General features: G+C 40.1%; 1 protein-coding gene across 4 annotated transcripts; it reads left to right on the top strand.

Moving 5' to 3' along the window:
- Positions 1-160: 160 nt before the first annotated feature.
- Positions 161-20,469, top strand: LOC122658103 (phosphatidate phosphatase PAH2-like). Of its 4 annotated transcripts, none has more exons than XM_043852994.1 (11): positions 166-3,202; positions 3,589-3,878; positions 4,006-4,079; positions 6,204-6,288; positions 12,466-12,552; positions 12,713-12,785; positions 14,318-14,361; positions 18,327-18,455; positions 18,548-18,646; positions 19,270-19,414; positions 20,188-20,469. In XM_043852994.1, exons 1-10 carry the CDS (start codon positions 739-741, stop codon positions 19,324-19,326), a joined length of 3,402 nt encoding a protein of 1,133 aa, XP_043708929.1. In that variant the 5' UTR covers positions 166-738; the 3' UTR covers positions 19,327-19,414; positions 20,188-20,469. The 4 variants fall into 4 exon arrangements, with proteins under 4 accessions (XP_043708930.1, XP_043708929.1, XP_043708927.1 ...); XM_043852992.1 differs by having other exon boundaries at positions 167-3,202; positions 3,580-3,878; XM_043852993.1 differs by having other exon boundaries at positions 167-3,202; positions 3,580-3,878; positions 19,270-19,409.
- The last annotated feature ends 1,684 nt before the right edge of the window (positions 20,470-22,153 follow it).

Below are 22,153 nucleotides of genomic sequence, written 5' to 3' on the forward strand. Positions count from 1 at the left end.
GGCTACTCGTGACAGAAAGAAACTACCTTGACGAGTCGACGTCGACCCATCCAAGAGAGAGGAAAAAAAAAAAACAAAAACCAACCCCACCTGGCATATTCTTCCTCTCTCTCCCAGACTAGAGAGAACGAGAGAACGCATTATTGCCTGGCTAATATTGGCAATTCGTGTTTGTTTTCTGTTTCTTCGTTCTTCGAATTTGGCTATCTGTTCATCCTAATTGTATAAAGTTTCAGCTGTTTCTTTTGTTTAATTTAAAGTAATTTCATTTTTCCAATTCCATTGTTGTCACTAACGACGATGGTTCAGCAAAACTGAATAGATATACGCGAATATGCCTTCTAAATGATTGTTCTTCGTCGCCTTTCGTGGCATTGGTGGTTGAGCCGTCGAGTATTCGGGTAGTTTCCAGGTTTCCTAATATGGGGGCCCTCTGTTTTCCAGGTAAACACAGAAAAGATTTTTAATCAGATTCTTGAGTTGCTCAGTTTTCGATAATATTTTGAGGTTCTTTCTATAATTTGGATTACTGGGCGACGAAGAACAGATGAATTTGGTGGACTGTTTGGTGATCTGAGAAGAGGTATCGACGGTATCCGATCCGTATTCCATTGTCTCGAGTCTGAAGTAGTCCAAGAACCTCACAGTTTAGTAGGGTGTTACAATTGGGGTTTGGATTTATGGAGAAATTTTGAGTTTTTGCGATCTGGGTCGTTGAGAAAATCGTCTCTTGGGAAGATGTACGCGGTGGAGAGGCTGAGTAGCTACATCAGCCGCGGCGTTTATACAGTTTCTGGCCCTTTTCACCCTTTCGGAGGAGCTGTTGATATAATTGTAGTCCAACAACCAGATGGAAGCTTCAAGTCATCGCCTTGGTATGTCAAATTTGGCAAGTTTCAAGGGGTATTGAAGACGAGGGAGAAGGTGGTTAGTATAAATGTTAATGGAGTCGAAGCTGAGTTTCATATGTACTTGGATCATAAAGGAGAAGCTTACTTTTTCAGAGAGTTGAACGGGGAACAAGGGGACTCTGTCTTGTCTCCTCCATCTTCCGGCGATGAGACGGAGGAGCAGTCTCAGAGTGAAGGGATTAAAAAGTCTAAAAGTGGAGATTTTGATGCTAATCATCCAAGCTCCGCCGCTCCAACTGATGAGGCGAATGCAAATATTTTGACGAATTCGAGTTCTCGTCGGTCTGGAATTCTGGGATTCGTATTTGGACGTAAATCCATGAAGAAAGACGGTAGTAGGAGTGAAGGCAGCTGCGTTGGCGCCGAACGGATGAGTTCGCTGGAACGTACAGAAATTGCAGCTGACCTTTTGGAGGTGAAGTGGTCTACCGACCTTCCAATCATCGAGCATAATATGGATAATGCTTCTAAGTTTGCCGTGCCAGTCAATGAGGTTGATGAGGATTTGCAGGCTAATAACGAAGAAAGCCCGGGTGGCTCGTTGCTTCTTGATATCATTAACATTAGTTCTGATCTTCCTTTTGTAAATGTAGAAACTGATCCCTGCAATAATTCTGCGTCTGGTCCTAATAATCCAGAGAGTTCTAATGAGGCGACTAGTCCAATGGAGTCACCTTTGACAACCGACGAGCAATTCATGGAGATTTCCACGTTTGAGGCATTTGATAGATGTGAGATAATCTCTGAAGTATCAACAGTTACTGATGAATTTAGTTCAAGTAGTACTGTTTTTGATGAGAGGACCCAAGGTTCTGTTTCTGAGAGTACTATGGCTGGTTCGCAGAATCCAAATTTGGTCGAGCTTGAAGCAGGGCAGAGTACACATTCTGGTATAGAACAATCTTCCGGTAAAATGTCTACTGCTTTAAGCAATGGTATTTCTGAGGAGAAAACTGAAAATGAAAACTTTAACTTCTTCACATACAGTGAAACGACAGAGATCTCAACCGTAGGGATGAATGGCTCCTTTGAGCAAGCCACTGAGAGACTGGAATTTTGTTATGGCAGGTGTGAGGAAGTTGAGGCTCATGCTCAAGTTCTATATCAGAACTCTGAGCTTATAACTGAGGTAACCCTACAACCAGATTCTAGAGTACTCACAGTTGAAGAAAATCTTTGTTCTACAGGAATTGTAGGAGATGGAGATTTCTCTGATTTTCTTGACACTAAAACTGTTCATGAAAATGAGTTAACCTCTCTTAACCCAGTTGCAGAGTCCCTTGTACCAATCAATTTGCATGTGAGTACTTTTAATTATGTTGAAACTGAGATTTTACAAGTGAATCACCAAGATACTGTGACCGATGGCCTTCCTCAGAATGATAATTTGAAGACAGTACCGGTTGAGGTTCTGGAGAATGAATCCCCAATAACAGATCTTTCTCATTCTCATATATCCGAGTATAATGGGGTAGATCTTGGAAAGCCATCAAAGGTGCTAGTGTTGCTTAATCAAGAGGCTGGTGTCAAGGAAATCTTTGATTTGATTGAAGAAGCAGTGCCACAAAGTATGCACACCTATTCTGATAGCAGCAGCTCAAGTCCAGTCCAGTGGAAGGAACATATTGGTCTAGATGATAACATAAAATATCACTGTCCTTCATCGGAGTTTGGTCGTGATACTCAAGAAGCAATTGTTGATTCTGTCTTTGTGAAAGAAAGCATTCCACCATCAGGGAATTCAGAAGAAGACCTGCTTCTGTTTGGTGACATTGATGGTCTTGATCCAGTTGAGGTCCAATTTAAGGAACCAGTTTCTCAAGAATCCATGCAGACCGAAAATCATCCAGCCCTCATCTTGGATGGCATTGAAGATGACTCTGTGAGAGTCAATATAAATCATGCTTCATCTTCGTCTCCGGGAAAGCTTGATGATGAGTATCCTGCAAGAAGTTTTCAAGGTTTGATTGAGGAATCGGGGACTCACTCAAGTCCAATTAGTATTCCAAAAGCTCCTATGGCTTCAGGGGAAAAGGGGGTGTGGTTGCCAGAATCTTTACCCATTATACGGCACATTGATAGTCTGAAAGGATCAAATGCTCATCATCCTCTAAGTCATTCTCTAGATTCAAATTCTGAAAATTTGAAGTTAGGTCTTCTAGGGCAAGTTGCCTCGACCTTGTCAAAGCCAGATGCAGACTCTGAACATAACTTAGCACATGAACATCCTAGAATTTTGGGTACTCAAGCCTCTGAGGAACTTGGACTTCAATCAACCTGCAGTCCTGTTGGTAAGATAACTTTAGCTGTTTGGATTTTCCACATCTTTTTACCTTTAGACAATTTTAGAACTTTTTGAACTATGGGCACTTGCTATATCCCATGCCTTATGCAGAGATATCTCTCTGCAAGCACTTGCTATATGAAGGAATGGGGGTTGATGCTGCTTCGCAAGCATTTGATGCTGAAATAGTGGATGTGGAGAAGTTCATTTCTCTGGGTCCTGCACTTACAAAAAATGATAGGCTTATTGTCAAATTTTGTGGTCATTTCTTTACATGGAATGCAGCTGCCCCAATTATTTTAGGGATGGCTGCATTTGGATGTGAACAGATCTTTGAGCCAGAAGGCATGATAGCTATTGACAGAGTTGAGAAAACAATTGTAGGGGATCCAGAAAGAGCGATTGTTCAATCTGGCGGAAGCTGGAGACTCTGGCCTTTCCCAATCGGAAAATCAAGAACTGTGAACTCTATACGGCCAGCTCTGAATAGCACTAGAGATTCTGATGCTTCAGATTGCACTGGTGATATGATCAACGATAAAAATGTACCCAAAACCAAGGCCACTAAAAAGAAGGTTAGATCAATCATTCCAACATCTGAACAGCTGGCAACCTTGAATCTGGAGGAAGGACGGAACTTTATAACCTTCACATTTTCAACTGCAATGCTGGGGAGGCAGCAGGTTGTTTTTATCGATTGTTCTATTTATAATAGCATTCACTACCATTTATAGCAACATCTTCACCTAGATTCTCATTTACTGTGTGTAGTTCTCTATTCATGCTTAACTGAAATGTTTTATTGAACAGGTGGATGCTAGAATTTATTTGTGGAAATGGAATACTCGTATAGTTGTCTCCGATGTTGATGGTACAATTACAAAGTAAGATCTTTCTGACTTGATCTTTTGGAGTTATTTTGCATACATGTTTCTAGATTGTTGAAAATTGAGGGATCACATTTTGGGGTTCAACTTTCTTGCTAAATATTGAGATTCAGATATGACTGCTGGGAGATCCAATAATGACATCTATGTTTTTTGGTTATGCAAGTTTGGTGGTTACGCATCCTTTCTTCTATTTTTATTTGTTATGAACCTCAGAATACTGCGTTGCTTATCTTGAATGTTCATTGACCTTCTGGTCTTCCCCCACTAAGCACTAGCTTTTTTAGCACCACTCCTCCATTACCCTCCCCCCCCCCCCCAAAAAAAAAAAAAAAAAGAACAAAAAAATAATAAAAGAGAGGCATTGCCATTCTTGTGATGGTCTTTGTCAAATTAGGAGCTGATTGCTTTTCTCAGTAAAATGTTGTAAGGGGCCTCCTGCTTAGATGATGTTTTCTTGGATTTTTTTAGTCCTTTTTGGTTGGGTTGGCAGCAGATGTTTAAGGACACACACACAAGCTCAAGCTTGTGCACACATTTGGTGGATCTACATAAGAGACAAATTGGAGCTTCACTAACTGATTTGCTAGTGGTAATCATAGAAATACCATGGCTGAAGTGGGAGGTCTCATGAGAAACAAATTGGAGCTTCACGTACTGATTTGCCAATAATAAACATACCATGGCTCAGGAAGAGGTTCTTCTCATAAGGGGCAAATTGGGGCTTCACTGTCCGATTTTGTCATAGTAATCTGTTGAATTCCATGAATACTGGCTTGAGTCTTAGTGACTACAGCCATATTTATTTATAATAAAGAGAAGAACATTCTGGAATGAGTACAAGGACAAATATACCCTTAGGACAATTCTACCCTTGAACCCATATTACAACACTCCCCCTCAAGTTGGCGCATACATATCAAACATGCCCAACTAGCTAACTATAGGAAAAAATAACTTATGACTGATTCCTTTGGTAAGGATATCAGCCAGCTGTTCACTAGACTGAATAAACGGAATACAAATAATTCCCTATTCCAATTTTTCTTTGATAAAGTGCTGGTCAATCTCAACATGTTTGGTACGATCATGTTGGACCGGGTTGTGAGCAATGTTGATTGCTGACTTGCTGTCACAGTAGAGTCACATTGGAAGATCAGCATTCATCCCCAAATCTTGAAGGAGTCCCTTGAGCCAGAGAAGTTCACAAATACCTTGTGCCATAGCTCGAAATTCAGCTTCAGCACTAGATCGAGCTACAACAGCTTGTATTTTTGCTTCTCCAAGTAGTTAGGTTACCTCCAACAAATGTGCAGTACCCGGATGTTGACTTCCTATCATCAGGATTGCCAGCCCAATCTGCATCAGTGTATGCTTCTATCCAGAGATGGTTATGAGGAGAATATAAGACTCCCTTTCTAGGATAGGACTTGAGATAAAGGAGTATTCTGTAGGCTGCTTCCAAGTGAGAAGAGTGAGAATCATGCATGTATTAATATGTTGATTTTTCTGGCACATGATGTCTATGAGTAATGAGTTAATATGTTAGGACCTTATTTGGAGAGTTTGGTTTCGAGGATTAAGCTCTTTATTAGTGTACCAAAGATAGATTTACCTCTCTTTCAATCTAGTCTTTTATGAAAGGATGAAGCAAATAGTGGTGGAAATGCACTTGCTTGGGCAGATGGGTTTGAGGTGATCTTTGTTTAATTTCTTTGTTCTTGAGATCTTTTTGAATCTGGAATCCTGAGCTTTTCCGTGCACACCGCTTAGAGATGGTGAAGGTGGGTATGGTTGATATATATATTCTTGGTATATAAGGTTATGGTTGGCAATGCTGCTCTTTTACTTATTTTATATTAGTTGATAGATTGGTTTGTCTTTAATCTTCGGTTAATTTGAATGCAAGCTTTCAGAAGTAAGAACTTTGTGAATCACTTCTTCTATTATGCATAGAATTACTTTTGCTTCTCAAAGTATCACAGGTTTTCTCTTCATGCTTTACCCTCCCCCCACAAAAAGTGGTTTTATCTTGATGAGAGAATGCACAATTTCCTAAGACCTCAATTGTTTTTCTCTAATCAGACCTTTTTCTCTTTTTGTACTGTATTCTTTCCACAGATCAGATGTTCTTGGACAATTCATGCCTTTGGTTGGAAAAGATTGGTCACAGACAGGTGTTACACATCTATTCTCTGCAATTAAGGTATGTTCTGTCTTATGATTATGTGCTTTTATTGTGCGAATTTTCAGATAAAAATGCACATTGTGAATGTTAATGTTTCAACTTGCTCATGTCCACCTAGCAAAAGGTGGACCTTAGGCAGTATAGTGGCAGGGCTCAACTTAGAGAGCTGTTAATGAGACATTGAACTGCAAATTTAATGCATCAAAATTTTTTACAAGCTTAATGTTGTAGATCAAATACGAGCTTACATGCCTCTTAAAGGTGGTCATGGCCTTGCTACTCTAAGGTTGAACTGAAATTGATCTTTTGTCTTTGTTCTTCTTTCTGAACCGTTCTAGAGAGCTATCTTGTGTAATATATAACATCATGACCCCCAAGAATTTATCTACCTAATGGAGTATTAGTGGCCAGCATAGTCATCAGCGTCTAGGCGACCCAAGGCATTGGAGGGGGCCTGGACGTCAAGGCGGTACCAACAAGGCACGAGGCGATGCCTTGACAACTCTGGTGGGCAGTTATATCACTGGATTCTCTAAATGTAAATGGTATTAGAGCCCAAAATGATCTCTTCATACTCAATCAGTACTCCTACTGAGTAGTCTTTCCTCTTCTTGGACGGATTCTACTGAATGCAATCTTCTCATCCACCTACCAAAGAAAAAACTGCTAGAATTCTGTGTTCAAGATTTGAATCTCAATGGAGACTGGAGGGGTGAGGGTGGCATTTTTTTATCTTCAGTCCTATATCAAATTAGACACTTTTCACTTATTTAGCTCTCTTTTTAAAAGTTTAGGGCATGTACCTTCATTGTTTGACCAGGTTTCCCTTTTTGCATGTTTAGCTTAGGATGTAAATTGGAGTAGTTGTACTCTAATATCGAATAAGAACTATTTGGAGTGAAACTATTGTAAAAGGAAACTTTTTTGGGTTGTTCTCAAGCCATTGCAGTTAATTTCATATTACAAATTGAATGTTTCAAATCTGTTTCAACCGTTATTATTTTATTATTTGATTCAATTTTTACAACATTTTTTGTATGTATGAATGTTGAACAGCTGAAAGTGTTTTGGTGAATGGTTTTGTGACAAAATTTTATCTACAATACCAGGATCAAGGAAGAAGAAGAAGGGAAGGAGAGAGAGAGAGAGAGAGAGAGCACTACTGACCATGATAGAACAACTTGGCTTCTATTATGGTCAACAACCTTATATTTATAACATCAGAAAGTATATTTTTAGCAGGAAGTCAACTAAGAATATAAGTCTAGTTACAAGTAATTACAAAGAGAATAAAACAATAAAACTACTAAACATACACCACGATAGGGACACTCCGTCACTCCCTCTATCATGGTCAATAACAACTAAACATAATAAAGTACTGCAGGGTGTGATAGAAATACCCCTGCTGTACAATCTTAATACTCCCCATCAAGCTGGTGTGTGTGTGTATATATATATATAAGGGCTCCAGCTTCGAACAACAGAACCAGTTTTGAACATGTATAGCAGTCGTAAACGCCAATGAGCACAAAGAGAACTTCGTTCCGGTAGCAATACCAATTCAATCACACCAATCATCAACACCAATAGTAGAGAAAAATCTTCATGTCGAATAAATATAGACAATAACGAACAAAATAAGCGGCATAGAATACCAACCGCAATCCAAGAAATCATAGCAGCAACAACAACATCATGACCCACGGGTAAAAGTGCAGTATAGGTTATTGCAGACCACTGATAAAAGTGCAGTATAGGTTACAGCATACCATACCATTGATAAAAGTGCAGCACAGGTTACTGGGATCTACAAGTAACAGCATAAGGTCGCTGGGAACGACAAGTAGCAGCATAAGGTTGTTGGGAACCAAAAGTAGCAACATAAGGTTGTTGGGAAGCACATAAAAGAATCTTGTTGCTGTCTTGCTGAATACCACGATATAACCATCTTCATAAGAAAATATTGTTGTGGAGGACATGAACATATGATACGAACAGGAAAATAATAATAATCTTCAACTGATGACTAGAGCGTATGACAATAATAATCTTCAAATACCAGATGATAACTCCAATCGTGCTACACATGGACAAATAATGCGGAGAATGCAATTAATGATAACCCATCATCATACCAAGAGCAGCCACAGCAAATAAGACCCCAGATAAGTCGGATAAATATGATCAAATAAAAAAAACCTAAAATTTCAAGATGATCTGCTGGCTCGATGCACATAAAAAACAAAGCAAATCTGCCCAGAGAAAAAGAAGTACTGCAGGCAGTATATTTTATTTTAAATTACTTCTCAGCAGGGTCTTGGATCAGCTTCATACCAAGGTCGAAGGACCTATCCAGAGAGTGTTGAACACACAGTGCAGATGGCAGTGACTGTGTGTTGGTTGTCATTGTTGTCAACACAGTGCATGTGTGTTGTTGTGGTCAACACAATGTATCTTGGTGCAGTTATAACGCTCAGGCCAGTCAAGCAGCATTCTAGTTGAGTAGACATGCTTATGGCAGTGCAGGCAGTGACTGGATTGTATCCTCACCATCCCCAGTAGTTCTTACAGTGTTCACTACGACAGTGATATCATTACAGGGGTATGGCAGTGTATACAGAGGTCCCATAGTGTTTGGGAGTTATCCAGGGGCATTTTGGTCATTTGACAGTGTCGTGGCATGTTGGCAATGATACTGGAGCGTCCAGGGATTATGTGGCAGCATGAGATTGTTCATTGCAGTGTTTGGATGCCTTATACAGCCTTGGGTGAAGGCTAGGTGCATTAAGAATATTGATTTTATAGGTTTTCGCACTAGCAGCGTGTTCGTCAGTATTTTTGGAGGGTATATTGATAGAACTGAGTGGAGTATTCTACATGAATATTTTAGTTCGTCGAGTCTTCTTTCCATCGGTTCAAACGGTTCGTCAATCCGACGTCAAATGAGGGAGTTATGATTTTTTCCGTTTGGATGCGCAAATTAGAAGCAAATCTGGAAAGTTGGATTTCAAATTTTGCTCTCGGCCAACAGCTTAAGATCACTTTTTGGTCTTAGGGGTTTAAATGCAAATAAATATAATTAATGTCTATGATGACATAAATAAGTGAGATTAGAGGGGCTCTTTTTGAAATTATCAAAGTTGAAGAGATTTTCAAAAAAAGGAAATCATTACTCTCCCACGTGAAGGCTGTGAATGGATGACTTAAAAAGCTTTTCAAGAAGTCTTTGATTCCATTTAAAAGCTTTTGATTGGTTCTTCAAAAAGTACTTTGGAAACTGTGCCAATCTCTCTCTACCTTAAGAGAAGTACTTTAATCAATGCTTGATTGAAGATTCCTTTTATGTAAATTCCATTGGTCCATCTAAAAAGGGCTATTTAGTCTTTTACTTGATCTTTTGTAGAAAGAAGAGAGAAATGGTTCTTCTTCTTCTCCAAAATGAAAAAGAAGCTTCAGAATCGTGTAGAGAAAATTAGAAGAAAAAGGGAGAAGGAAAAGGAGAGGAAAAGAGAAGGAAGGAAGAAGAAAAAAAGGGGTTGCAGCCCTAAGCCCTAAGAGGTGTTGTATGATTTGAGTCTCCCTCTCTATCTCATGTCTCCAACCCTTCCTTGATGCCATTGATATTCTGAAATCATAGAACCAGAACTTCTTTAGGTGGTTGTAGCCAAGAAGGAAGAGGGAAAAGAGAAAAGGACAAAAGAAAGAAGAAGGAGAAAGGAAGAAGAAGGAAGGAAGGTTTAGTGCAAAAAGAAAGAAAGGAAGAAGAAAGAAAGAAAAAGGAAAGGAAAGGAAAGGAAAGGAAAGGAAAAGAAGAGAAAAGAAAAGAAAGGGAAGGAAATAGAAGGAAAAGAAAGAAAAGGAAGAAGACAGTGGTTTCCCACACTGCCAGGAACCACTCCAGGACTCCGGTGGAGCACACTTGAAGATTTTAGTTCTCCATCAAATTGGGAGAAATTGAAGATTCCAGTGAGCGCAGAGTGCAGACTCCCATCACCGGACATCGGTGATCAAAGACAGTGCATGGTTGTGAGATTTTCTACACTTTATTCTGTTGTGTTTGATATACTGTATTTTCATTGCATATGCTAGCTAGGTTATACTGCCATAGACCTATGCTATGTGGATTTCATTGTAGGGCATTTGTATAAGCCCAATTATTTTTATTGAGTTGTCCAGTTGCATCTGGACACAGTGCTGGTTACCAGTGGGTGCTGGGAAAACCATTGGGGGTAACACCCTTGTCTCTATACTTAGAGATAGAAGCAGGTCAGATGTCCTGAGTCATAGGTGTGACTAGCACATCATCTGCCGTGGGTGCGGCTTCTCAGTTTTATGCTGGAAAAATTAGTGATGAGTAGATGCTGAGGTCCAAGTGACCATTACTCCGTGCACGTAGGCAACTTGCCGAAGCACGTATATCTCTGTGTTGTGGATGCTTGCTTGCTTTGGTTAGAAGTGCCTTTCTGCAGGATGGGTGTACACACTTGGTAGAGCCTTTGAGTCTGGCTGGGGTGTGTACACGATTTTGTGGTTTGTATTCAAATCCTCCAGTTGTGATTGAGTCAGTGTGCTTGAGTGAGGGATCTCCAACAGTTGACATAGCAGCTCTTGGCAGCACTTTGTTTAGCAGCTCTTGGCAGCAGTATCAGTGATTGTGGTTGTGTGTAACTGTGTCAAGATTGCTAGTTAGAGTGTGGTTGTGTGCCTGTTTGCCTTTTAAGAAGACTGTGTGGTTGGTTGCGGTGAGTGTTAAAGATCTCAACAGGTGATCTAGGAGGTGAACCTGCTTGAGGGAAAAGATTTTTATAGTCCACTGATTCACCCCCCCTCTCAGTGGCCATCACTGTTCAACAGAGAGGGCATCAAGGCCCCTAATATATTAATTTGATCTGATGGACAAATCAAAAGTAATTTCAGAAATAAAATTCTGCCAGAAATCTTCAAAAAACAAGGTACCACTGCATTATATGGATGAAACTTGATTCTGGTAGATGAATATCTTCATGGAGAGCTAAATGTAGATAGTAGTCTTCATGTAGACAGCATAACAGAAGAAGAAACTAGTTCTTCAGAGTAAAAGTTGCAACAAAAGTGGATTTTCATGCACAGGTATGCATTTTTTTTCTTTTTCTTCTTCATCGCTCTAATACCATGTGACAAAATTTGTTCTAGAATACCAGGATCAAGGAAGAAGAAGAAGAAGAAGAAGAAGAGAGAGAGAGAGAGAGCTGACCACGATAGACCAGCTTAGCTTCGTCATGGTCAACACCCTTATATTTCTAACATTAGAAAATATATTCTTAGTATGAAACCAACTAAGATTATAAGTCTAGTTACAAGTAATTACAAAGAGAATAAAACAATAAAATAGCTAAACAACTAGACATACACCATGATAGGGACACTCCCTCTATCATGGTCAATAAAAACTAAACATAATAATGTACCACAGGGTATGACAGAAATACCCCTGCGGTACATATCTTAACAGGTTTCAAGCACTTTCTTCAATGTAATTTTCTTTCAACTCATTTGCTTTAGTTATGTAAGCTTAACACAGCCGAGCTTGATGCAACCTGTGGGTCCCTGAGACAACCTTATTTAAGGTTTAGTGGATTAGAAACTCATAGATTAAAGTCTGGGCTTGGTTGAGCATCTTCCAATGAGTTATGAGTTCTTTAGGTTGGGTTCGGTTCTGAATCTAACCCAACTGCCTGAGCTGTGCATATCTGCTTTCAATGGGTCTACAAAATACCTAGCTTGTTCTGAAGTTAATACAGAACCAAGGCGTGGACAAGTGTTACATCTGAAATTTGTCATGAAAAACTTGCAGAACAAGAACTAACAGAAAAGATTGTGAGTATTGCAGATAAGAAACCTTATTTTAGGCTATACCTAGTAAACAGAAATGAGGAGATAGAGGGAAAGCTTTCCAAGAAGAGTTATTACAACCAATATTCTGAACCTTACAGTCTCCCCTTTCTTATTGGTAACAAAAGAAAATCTTTAAATTTGAATATTGACAATGTCGAAATAATTGTATAGTGAGATGATCCTAACCGTTCTTGGAAGTTTTTCTCTATTATGGAAGACAATGTAAAAGCTTTTAATACTACCACATATGTGGTTACTGGTTAGCACTGAGATAATAGATGTGTTTCATTAGCATGGTATCGTTCTTTTGCATTGCAGGAAAATGGCTATCAGTTGCTTTTCCTCAGTGCTCGTGCAATTTCTCAGGCATCTCTCACGAGGCAGTTTCTGTTCAACCTTAAGCAGGTGATATATAATGAATTTAATTTTGCATTCAAACTGAATTTAAGAAATTGGGAAATTTTGTCATGGAGCTTCCACATAACATTTATTATTACAACTATTTGTTTTAATCAAGAATCCATCTTTCTCTCTCCTGAACAACACAATCTTCTTTCCTTTGCAGGATGGAAAGGCTCTACCTGATGGGCCAGTTGTAATTTCACCTGATGGGCTCTTTCCTTCCCTCTACCGAGAGGGTAAGCGGTATACATGACCTTTTTTTCCTTCCTCTTAACTGATGTAAGAATGTATTCAATCATGCCAAATAATTTGAAAAGAATTCTTACTGATTCCTCAAAATTTTATTGGAAACCACTTAATTGATCACTTGTTCAGAAAAGTCTTACTGAATCCTGGAAACTGTGAACCTGCAGAGGTCTTACGCTATGAAACCTGCTGGAGGATCATGGATAATGTACATGCTACAAGCTTACATCCTTATTTTTTTAAAGCCTTGTGCAGTTTTATCTCTAATGGTCTGAAATTTCAAAGCTTGGTATATCCAGGCATCTCAAATACTTGAGCATGCCACCATTTACATACCTGCAGATATGATACATGTGAATGCAAATGGTGTATTTTTTGGCCGCTGTCTTTCATAGCATAGAAATACCAAGACAGGGTGGTGAACTCTGTCAAACTGACTGGTCATTGTTTTCTCATTCAATGCTTGTTCCTGTCCAGATACCTTGAGTTTGAATTACCTAACTATTTCAATCTGTTGTGTGGTGAGAAGAGGGTGGCAACTGGCAGGTAATGCCTTACTCTCACATAGACGGATAAGCCCATTTTCATATAGGTATTAAATCCTCTTCCTTATCCTCCAAACTAGGGACAGGTAAGGTGGGTAAACTGTTAACCATTTCCACCCCTATTAAGTTGGGACCAAGCCAAAAAACTCATGATTGCAGTGTAGAATGTCAATCAATTGATCGATGACATGCAGTCCAAATCCTACTAACCTCAGTATCATACTGATTTTTCTTAGTGCCGTGCATGAACGATCAGATATCCTCAGTTAAATTAAATTTCTTCTAATTATCACCCCAAAAAAAAAAAAAAAACCTTCAAATTAAAGAACTTGCTAGATCAAATTTGTAAATAGGTTTTCTGTGTCCATGTAGTATCTTTTTAATGCAATATGTTAAGTTGTGTACATATAACACAGGAGTATGGTTGTCAAATCCCCTGCGGTACTCTATTACTATTAGGATTAGTTTGTGATCACGATAGGGGGACTGTCCCTATCATGATATGCTTTTGTCTCCTTGAGTTTCCTTGTTAGTTGGTAGTTAGTCTTAGTTTTGTCCAATGTATACTCCTACTAGGATTCTATTTGTTTTGCAGTTATAAATAAAACAAGGACAGACCATATGCTTGTCTCCTTGAGTTTCCTTGTTAGTTGGTAGTTAGTCTTAGTTTTGTCCAATGTATACTCCTACTAGGATTTTATTTGTTTTGCAGTTATAAATAAAACAAGGACAGAGCTTGATAGATTCATTTAACGATAGGGACACTCCCCCTATTGTGATCACAAACTAATCCTAGTAGTAATAGGGTACCGCAGGGGATTTGACAACCATACCCCTGCAGTATATGTACAGAACTTAACACAATACAATCAAAGTTAATTGCAGCTGTATCTGGACATATTTTGATAGGCATTAATTAGTTTTATACTTCAAAACCATGCCCTGAGAGAACTTCTCTTACTTTCTATTTTCTGCAGTTATTAGAAGAGCTCCTCATGAATTCAAGATAGCATGCTTGGAGGTATGTTGGATGTATTTGTGTGTTATGTTCAACTCAATTGTTTAAGGTTTACAGTGCCAGTATAGAGGAAGTCAAGGTTTTTTAGATGCTTACAATTGTTAGATTTTTTTACTTCTATGTTATTAATTCGCTAGTGTGTGTGTGTGTGTGTGTGTGTGTGAGAGAGAGAGAGAGAGAGAGAGAGAGAGAGAGAGGGAGAGAGAGAGAGCACTGGACTACTGTAGTTTTCTTCTCACTTTGTCTTACAACTGGATTTCCTCCAACAGAAGGACCCATGGGTCGGAATGAATAATAGAAAAAGGGATCATACTTTTATTATCAGTCGGAAAATAAGAGGACCTGGAATGCTTTGCAAGTTGCTAGATATCACAACTAAAATTGTCCAAGTAGCAATGCTTAATTAAAGACGGAAACAGATGAAGTAAAACATGAACTGAAGGGTGCCCCAGACAGCGGTGCCGTTGATGTACCTGAGTAAGAGAACTTTCTGCCCGAAGAGTGTGAGCTGAGACCAAAGGCAGTGTAACATTGAGATCCGGATCCAAGTAGTATAGCCCATCCCACACCCTACCATAACCATTTGTTGCCCCCGTAACTAGATCCTGAAAGACACAATGAGTAGAATATGAACACAACATTTAAGATCAATAGTAAGACAATAAATAGAAAGCATATTTGCACATTGGCTAGGGACATGAAGAACTGAGGATAAGGAGAAGGTGGGAGAACAAGACACAAAACCTTTACCAGTAATTGCAGACAAGGAACCATCAGCAAGTCGAACCTTATCCTTACCCGAACAAGGGAGATAAGTACGAAACAGGTTGGAGGTACTAGTCATATGATCGGAGGCTCCAGAATCAAGGAGCCAAGAAGGACGAGAGTGGGAGGAAGCTAAAAATATACCTGACTGGGCTAAATGGGAAGTAGGTGACGTGGAAGATGCTGTGATAGCGGAAGCAGTACCAAGCTGAGTCATCATACATTGCGCAACCAGTTGTTTTGAAGAAATTAGAGAGGTACCAGTAGAGGAAGAGCTATCAGTAGTCTCAGTCAGATGTGCCTGTGGGTGAGAGGAGTTCTTCCGCCACACCCTCCCCCTTTAGGACGACCATGAAGCTTCCAGCAGGTTTCCCTAGTATGGCGAGAACGTCCACAATAATCACACTTAACCGGGTCATGTGGAGGAGGACCAGGTTTAGTGACGGTACCAGCAGAGTTCGAAGGCAGAGGGAGCTGCGGAGTTGTAATACGTGCAGAATGAGGAGGGATAGTGGGGGGGCATCATAGCAGAGCAGCGTCGATCCTCATGCTGAATCAGATTATAAGCCTAGAGAAGTGTAGGGATTGTATCTCGGCTAAGGACCTGAATGTGGATCTGATCATACTCTGGGTTGAGGCCAGTAAGGAAGTTGTAAACCCGTTCCATTTAACTTTCCTTCATGAGCTTGGCAGCATCAATGGCGCAAATCATGGGGAACTGGGTGGTACCAACTGCTGCCACAATGAAGTGAGGGCAGAATAATAAGCCGAAACAGATAATTCCCATGAGTGGTCTCACAGACCAGATGACAAATCTCATAAATGTGGGCATAGTTGTTTGTCTGACCATACGTGTTCTTAACAGTGTCCCATAACTCTTTTGCAAGATTCAACAGAACAAAACTGAGACTGATAGATAGGTCCTTAGAGTTCAACAGAAATGGCATAACCTATGCATCATTAGGCAACCAATTGTCTTCGGCAGGAGCCTCAGTAGGCATGGGGGTGTCACCAGTGAGGTACCTCGAAAAGTGATTACCGCAAATGGTAAGGAGGCAGGCACGTGATTATGCATGGTAGTTCATCCCATTCAACTTGGTGGGTCCTGGATGAAGAGAGTGGTGATGATGGTGAGTACATAGGCAGCGCAAATCCCCACCCCAATGCCAAGGGAAGTACTAGAATCTTCCGTCATATAAACAAAGGAATAAACACAAGAAGTTGCAGGAGAAATACCTTGCAAGGAGTAACTAAAACATATCAACAGTGGCTCAAAGATGCGATGGTGAAGTGTAGCATGAGGCCGGCAGCAAGTAAGGATCGACTAAGCAAGCTGAAGGGGCCACAAGTGCGCTATGAGCCAGACGGAGGGCCAACCAGATCGGCAAGGGCCAAGCGGAGGGCTTGGGAGGTGTGAGAGGCCAGGTGGAGGGCTTGGGAGGGGCGGCAGGGGCCAGGCGGAGGGCCTGGGAGGTGCGACAGGCCAGGTGGAGGGCCTGGAGGCAGATGGCAGCAAGCTGAGGGCCTAGGGGGTCGACAATGGTGGCGACAACAGGCGGAGGGCCTGGTAGGTGCCGGTTGGCGGCAGTGGCAGGCGGAGTGGAAAGGGGCCGCTAGGGTTGTGGTGGCGATCGACGAAGCAACCGTGCTGTCCCTAGGATGGTGGGTAGTCTCCATGGAAGCGGCGAGTGAAGGTGGTCAGCGGTTAGTGGTGTTTAGCGTGGGACAATATGCACTAATGCATGTTCAGTCGACCATGCTAAACCAAGAGGGGATGCCGAAGTCTCGGTGGCGGCGATGTTTGAAAGAAAATCTTTGGCGAAAAGAACTTTAAACCGAAAAAAGGATTGGGCTCTGATACCAAGTTGAGAAGAGAAGTGACAAAGAATGATTTGGCTTGTTAGAGATGACAGAGGCCGTTCTTATGTATAATAAGGACAAGGCTTGCAAGTAAGGTATGTCTAGCTAGGGCTGAGTCATAGCACAGTCACAGCCCTTAGCCTACATACAATGAATCTGGACGGTTACATAATCCTTATCCTTAACAAGTACATTGCCTTCCCAACAAGACACGTATTATTACTTAGGGCCTTCAAAAAACAACCGTTTTTTCTACATTTTTTTTGGGTGAATAAAAGAATTTAATTACTAAAGAAGGAGGAAGACAAGAGCCCAAAAGGACAACAACAAACAAGCAGCACTAGGCTAAGGCCTTGGCTAAGAGTAGCGGTTGGTTTTGCACCAGGAAGTGTTGCAGTTTCCTTGGATCCTATGGTCTGAAAGTACTTCAAAATTAACCTTTTTAACTTCTTCTATACTAGTCGTCGCTAGATCTACTTGAAACAAAGTAGAATTTGGAAAACCAGTCCCCACGTGGTCAAAGAGAGAGATATAGAGAAGAGAAGGAAGAAGAAGAGAGAAGAGATGCTAGAGGAGTGAACACGATAGAAGAGAATAGAGGGATCCAGGATCGATAGAATTCCTAGCTGAGACCCCCAACCATCAATATATTAGTATAAAACTGTGAAATTACAAGTAAGTACATAAATAAAACTAAACAGTACAGAACTACCCAGAACCAATTACAGAATACCCAAAACACCCATAAAGTGGCGGTAACACCCTTTTAACTGTACTAATGTCACCAAGACACACAATCAACTGAAAAATTGCTGAACTTTGTTGAAGGATGAAAAGTGAATAAAGGAGGGAAGACAACATAGAGAAATTAAGCACACAGGTTCACACCTGCTTTTGATACCATGTAGCAGATATTAAGACAGACCTGCAAACAGAGAAGGGAAAAAGTGGGGAGGGGGAAGAAAAAAAAAAAGAAACAGGAAGGCAAAAGAAGCACAATACTGCCAAAAGATGTGCAGCGTAAAAGTGTGAACATGCAACTTGGAAAGGACAATAAACAACCTAGGCATATCAGATTTGTATGTGTACACGTTATAATACTGAGTCCCATTTGAATTATACCTTACAGTTTAGCACTATTTGGTTGTACATTGCTTTTCCAAGTATGGCTCACAAACAGTTTTTGATCATACTCTCTCTCTCTCTGCCCCCCGCCCCCCCCAGTCCCTTCTCTATACTACACAATCAGATGGTAGTTATAAATTATTTTTGTAATATTGATGAAGGTTGTTGTATTTCTGGAGGGGAGTTTGATTTTAATGATCAGCTTATCCAAATTCCAGGTTATCAAGGCGTTATTTCCTCCAGATTGTCACCCGTTCTATGCTGGTTTTGGAAATAGAGATACTGATGAGATTAGCTACCTTAAGGTTGGAATTCCCAAAGGAAAAATCTTCATCATTAATCCTAAGGTAATCCTTCCTTTATGCCAATTTATGCAGATGATAATCAGAGGGCTGGTTCGTAACCATTCTAACTTCCCTCTTTATGGTGGAGTTTTCAGGGTGAGGTTGCAATAAACCGGTGGGTTGACACAAAATCATACACATCTCTCCACGCACTTGTGAATGGAATGTTTCCAGCCATGTCCTCAGCTGAGCAGGTCCAATTTGAAACTTTTACTGCCTATGTATCACTGCTCTGCATTCTTAACAAGATCTAGAGTGTTGAAATACAACTTTATTTGAAGATGGACAAGAGGAAGCAATAAAATCTGCTCTCAAATTTTTTTATCTTTAGAAATGTAAAGATTCTTAAAGGAAGCAAAGACAGCCCAAAGCTGGCTGCAGTAGTTTCTAGCCCTTCCAGGGTAACAAGCTTTTAGTCGAAGGTGTGAACCAGTTCTGGTTGAAAAATTATTTGCTACTGGGCTGAGCCTTGGTCCCAGATTTTCAGACAGACAAATGACAGAAAAAGGTTGATGCCCATTAATCATGGGTTTTTTTTATGCCATTTCATACTTCAGTATGTTGACTGTCTCTGAATCAGGCTGTCCAACATTACTACTTCACCTCTACAAAACACAGGAATAAGAATTACATCTTCAAAAAAAATTTCAAGCCTGACTGAAATTTATAAAAAGTGTTGCTCATATAATGCTCGAGTCCAGGAGGACTTCAGTCCATGGGATAACTGGAAAATAAAGCTTAAACCTTGGGAAGCTTTGCGTTGTTTTGGTCCTAATTTGAAGGTATATAAACTGATTCTTATCTGGTTTGACACCAGGAGGACTTCAATTCATGGAATTACTGGAAAGTGCCTCTACCTGAAATCATTGTTTGAAGATACTGAAGAGATTTCTTGGTTTCTCGGTCAACCATATTGATTCGGATGCAGAAGTGTCATTATCTCGTTTCTAGAATTCAATCTGGTATATTTCCTGTTCCCCCTAGCCTCTTGTTGCTTGAATTACTGCAATCTAAAGACGTAGTCATTTGTTTCTGCTACTTTTTAACTTCAGCAAGAGTTTTGCTAGTTAGGACTCTTTTAAGTAATTTCTTATTATACCATTTGTGCCAACAAACTGAAAATTCCAACAGGGCATTACCCAAAGTTAAATTCTAGATACTTCATCATGTGGACTGCAGGCATTCTGTTTTTTCCGCTTCCAGAAATATTTCGCTAACTATTCCAATTTTGGAAAAATTTCACTTATTGACTATTTTAAAGAGAAAAATAGCCTTTCTGAGGAAATCCAATGATTTGCTTGTTTCATATCTTTGGGCAACCAAAGCACTGGTTACATATGGGCTTTACTAACAGAAAATGAGAGGTGATGTAAGGATTTATAGAATCAATTTTGAGGAAACGATAGTGTCTCCTCTTTTTTTGTCGCCATGGATCAATGGGTCAGATTTATTATAAGAGAGTAGAATATACTCTCCATTGGAGGACTGTCTGTGTACCAAAGAGACCTTGAAAACCCCAAGGGGTTAGCTCAGTTGGCAAGGACCACACCACATAATTAAGAGGTGATGAGTTCAACTCTCCTTCGGGGCCTACCTATATTTAAAAAAAATAAATTTGGAGTTTAGTCATGACAATATTTTCTCTGTGCTTTATATTTGGAATTATTATATTAATTATTTTTAGAAGATAAGCATATTCACTTGATATGGCTAACAGTTCTGGGGTTATGTGCAGCTATGATGTTCATGGTCAGGGATGGGTGGCGACAGAGACAAACTTGAGCGATTATTTGTGCTTGGGTTTGATTATACGTTCATGGCAGAAAATGTTGTACAGCCTAGTATGTATTAGATGGATTCATACGTATTCTCTATCAGGTTACTGGAATTTATAAAAGTTGTGTTCATGTGATCCAGTTAACACTGTAAGCATTGATGGGTAAAGCTAATAAAAATATGGGCATTACCCTGAAAACATACATGTATTGTTGTTTCTACATGCAAAAGCAATTTTTTCTTTCCTCTCTTCTTTTCCTCGACCCATTCACCCTGTTTGGTTTCTTTGTGGTCTTGAAAATGTGATTAATCTCTCTGGTCTCACCTTCTTCTTCATGCTACACAAGGTTTTGTTCCATCTTTTCCATTCCTTTTGTTTGAATTGTTCTTTCTTATCAAGTAAGGATTACTCAGGTTTGATTACCCAATAATTAAAGGTGGAATTACTCATATTCACTTGGTGGGAAGCAATACAAGCACAAGGGTGTTCCGTTACAGCCTTGAAGAGCTCATCTCAATGCCTAGTAACACTTCTGCATCTGTTTTTTTTTTTTTTTTTTTTTTTTTGGATTTATTTCCACTGTTTTTTATGCTAGTTTTTGATACACAAAGATAAGCTTATACTCTCTATTTTATATTTTGGTAGTAAAGAAAGTCCTGTTCTGTTGCCCTATTTACATGGATTGAACACACGATCTCTGTGATCTGTTTAGGTTATTTTCTTACTATTCCCTTTGATCTCATCTGTGTGCTATAATTCACAACAAATATATAGACCAAAATTTTTAGTTTTCACATCTGTATTGAAAACGAAATACAAAGTAATAATTCCATTTACAAGGAAAATAACGTATAACAACCACAATTGAAAGCAACTCAAGAGACTAAAGCATTACAATTCCACTCCAGATAACAGTGAGGTAAGGGGGAATTAGTAGAAGGAGAGAGAAAGGCTAGTAAGGTACAATCGTCACACCCAAATGGTTCTCTGCGAAGGAAACAAGGTTTTTAATCTCATCATCATCGATGAACCCACTACAATCAGCATCAGAAGAGCGTACCCCACGTTCACCGTTCCACCTGGTAAACCATCCTCCGACGAGGTGGAGGGCCTGCCGGAGCTCCTCTTTGCTTATACGGCCATCTCTATTGGCATCAAAGTGCTTCAACCATTGCTTGAACTCTTCCATACTCATCTCACGCTTCCCACCTGTGGGGAAGGGAGGTTTCACGTAAGCCGGCGGCCAACTGACGGCCATTCCTAGCACAGCACTTAACACTTCTCACAAACTACTTTCTTTTCTTGCATCTATGTGTGTACGTACCTCTGCCTTATAGATCCTTTCTGCTTTCCATACAATGGTTGTATACTGATATTATAAAATTCTTTTGAGACAAAGGACTTGCTTTCTTCATGCTTTATATGGAATAAGAATCATAACTACGGTGTTTAACCGACACACGCCCAGTCAGTCCAGCCATTGGATGTTTATTGATCGTGCGTCTCATTAGAGAGGATCTCGACTCGTGTTTATTATGCTAAATCATTGTTTAATGACATGCACTATGAGAAGATTGTCGTCCAAACTAATAGAATTATTTTTTTCCTTGTTTTAATGCTTGTGTGATTAAAATTAGGAGAACAAATTCCTTGGGTTGGGTTGGGTTGGGTTTGGATTGGGAGGCTCATGCGTCTGGTGCGAGGATTCGTTCCCACGTGCTCTCGCATCATTGACATTCTCTCCTCCCTAACATGTGGGTGTTACTTGGGTGTGTGTGTGGGGGAGGAATATCCCCATGCCTCCGGTGCAAGGATTCTTTCCCATATGCTCTCACATCCTTGAGACTCTCTCCTCCATACCATGTGGGTGTCGATCTTTACTTATGCTAGTGGTTATCCAGCTGAATTTCCTTGCCCTCATGTT

The sequence above is a fragment of the Telopea speciosissima genome, chromosome 4 (assembly GCF_018873765.1).
Source record: "Telopea speciosissima isolate NSW1024214 ecotype Mountain lineage chromosome 4, Tspe_v1, whole genome shotgun sequence".
Taxonomy (NCBI): domain Eukaryota; kingdom Viridiplantae; phylum Streptophyta; class Magnoliopsida; order Proteales; family Proteaceae; genus Telopea; species Telopea speciosissima.

What these genes read in the sequence shown, in the direction of transcription:
- LOC122658103 (XM_043852992.1), top strand. Translation starts at nt 739, where the DNA reads ATGTACGCGGTGGAGAGGCTGAGTAGCTACATCAGCCGCGGCGTTTAT. An exon ending in ATCTATTCTCTGCAATTAAG is followed by an intron (nt 6,289 to 12,465) that starts GTATGTTCTGTC and finishes TTTGCATTGCAG; the next exon opens with GAAAATGGCTATCAGTTGCT. An exon ending in TCTTCATCATTAATCCTAAG is followed by an intron (nt 18,456 to 18,547) that starts GTAATCCTTCCT and finishes TGGAGTTTTCAG; the next exon opens with GGTGAGGTTGCAATAAACCG.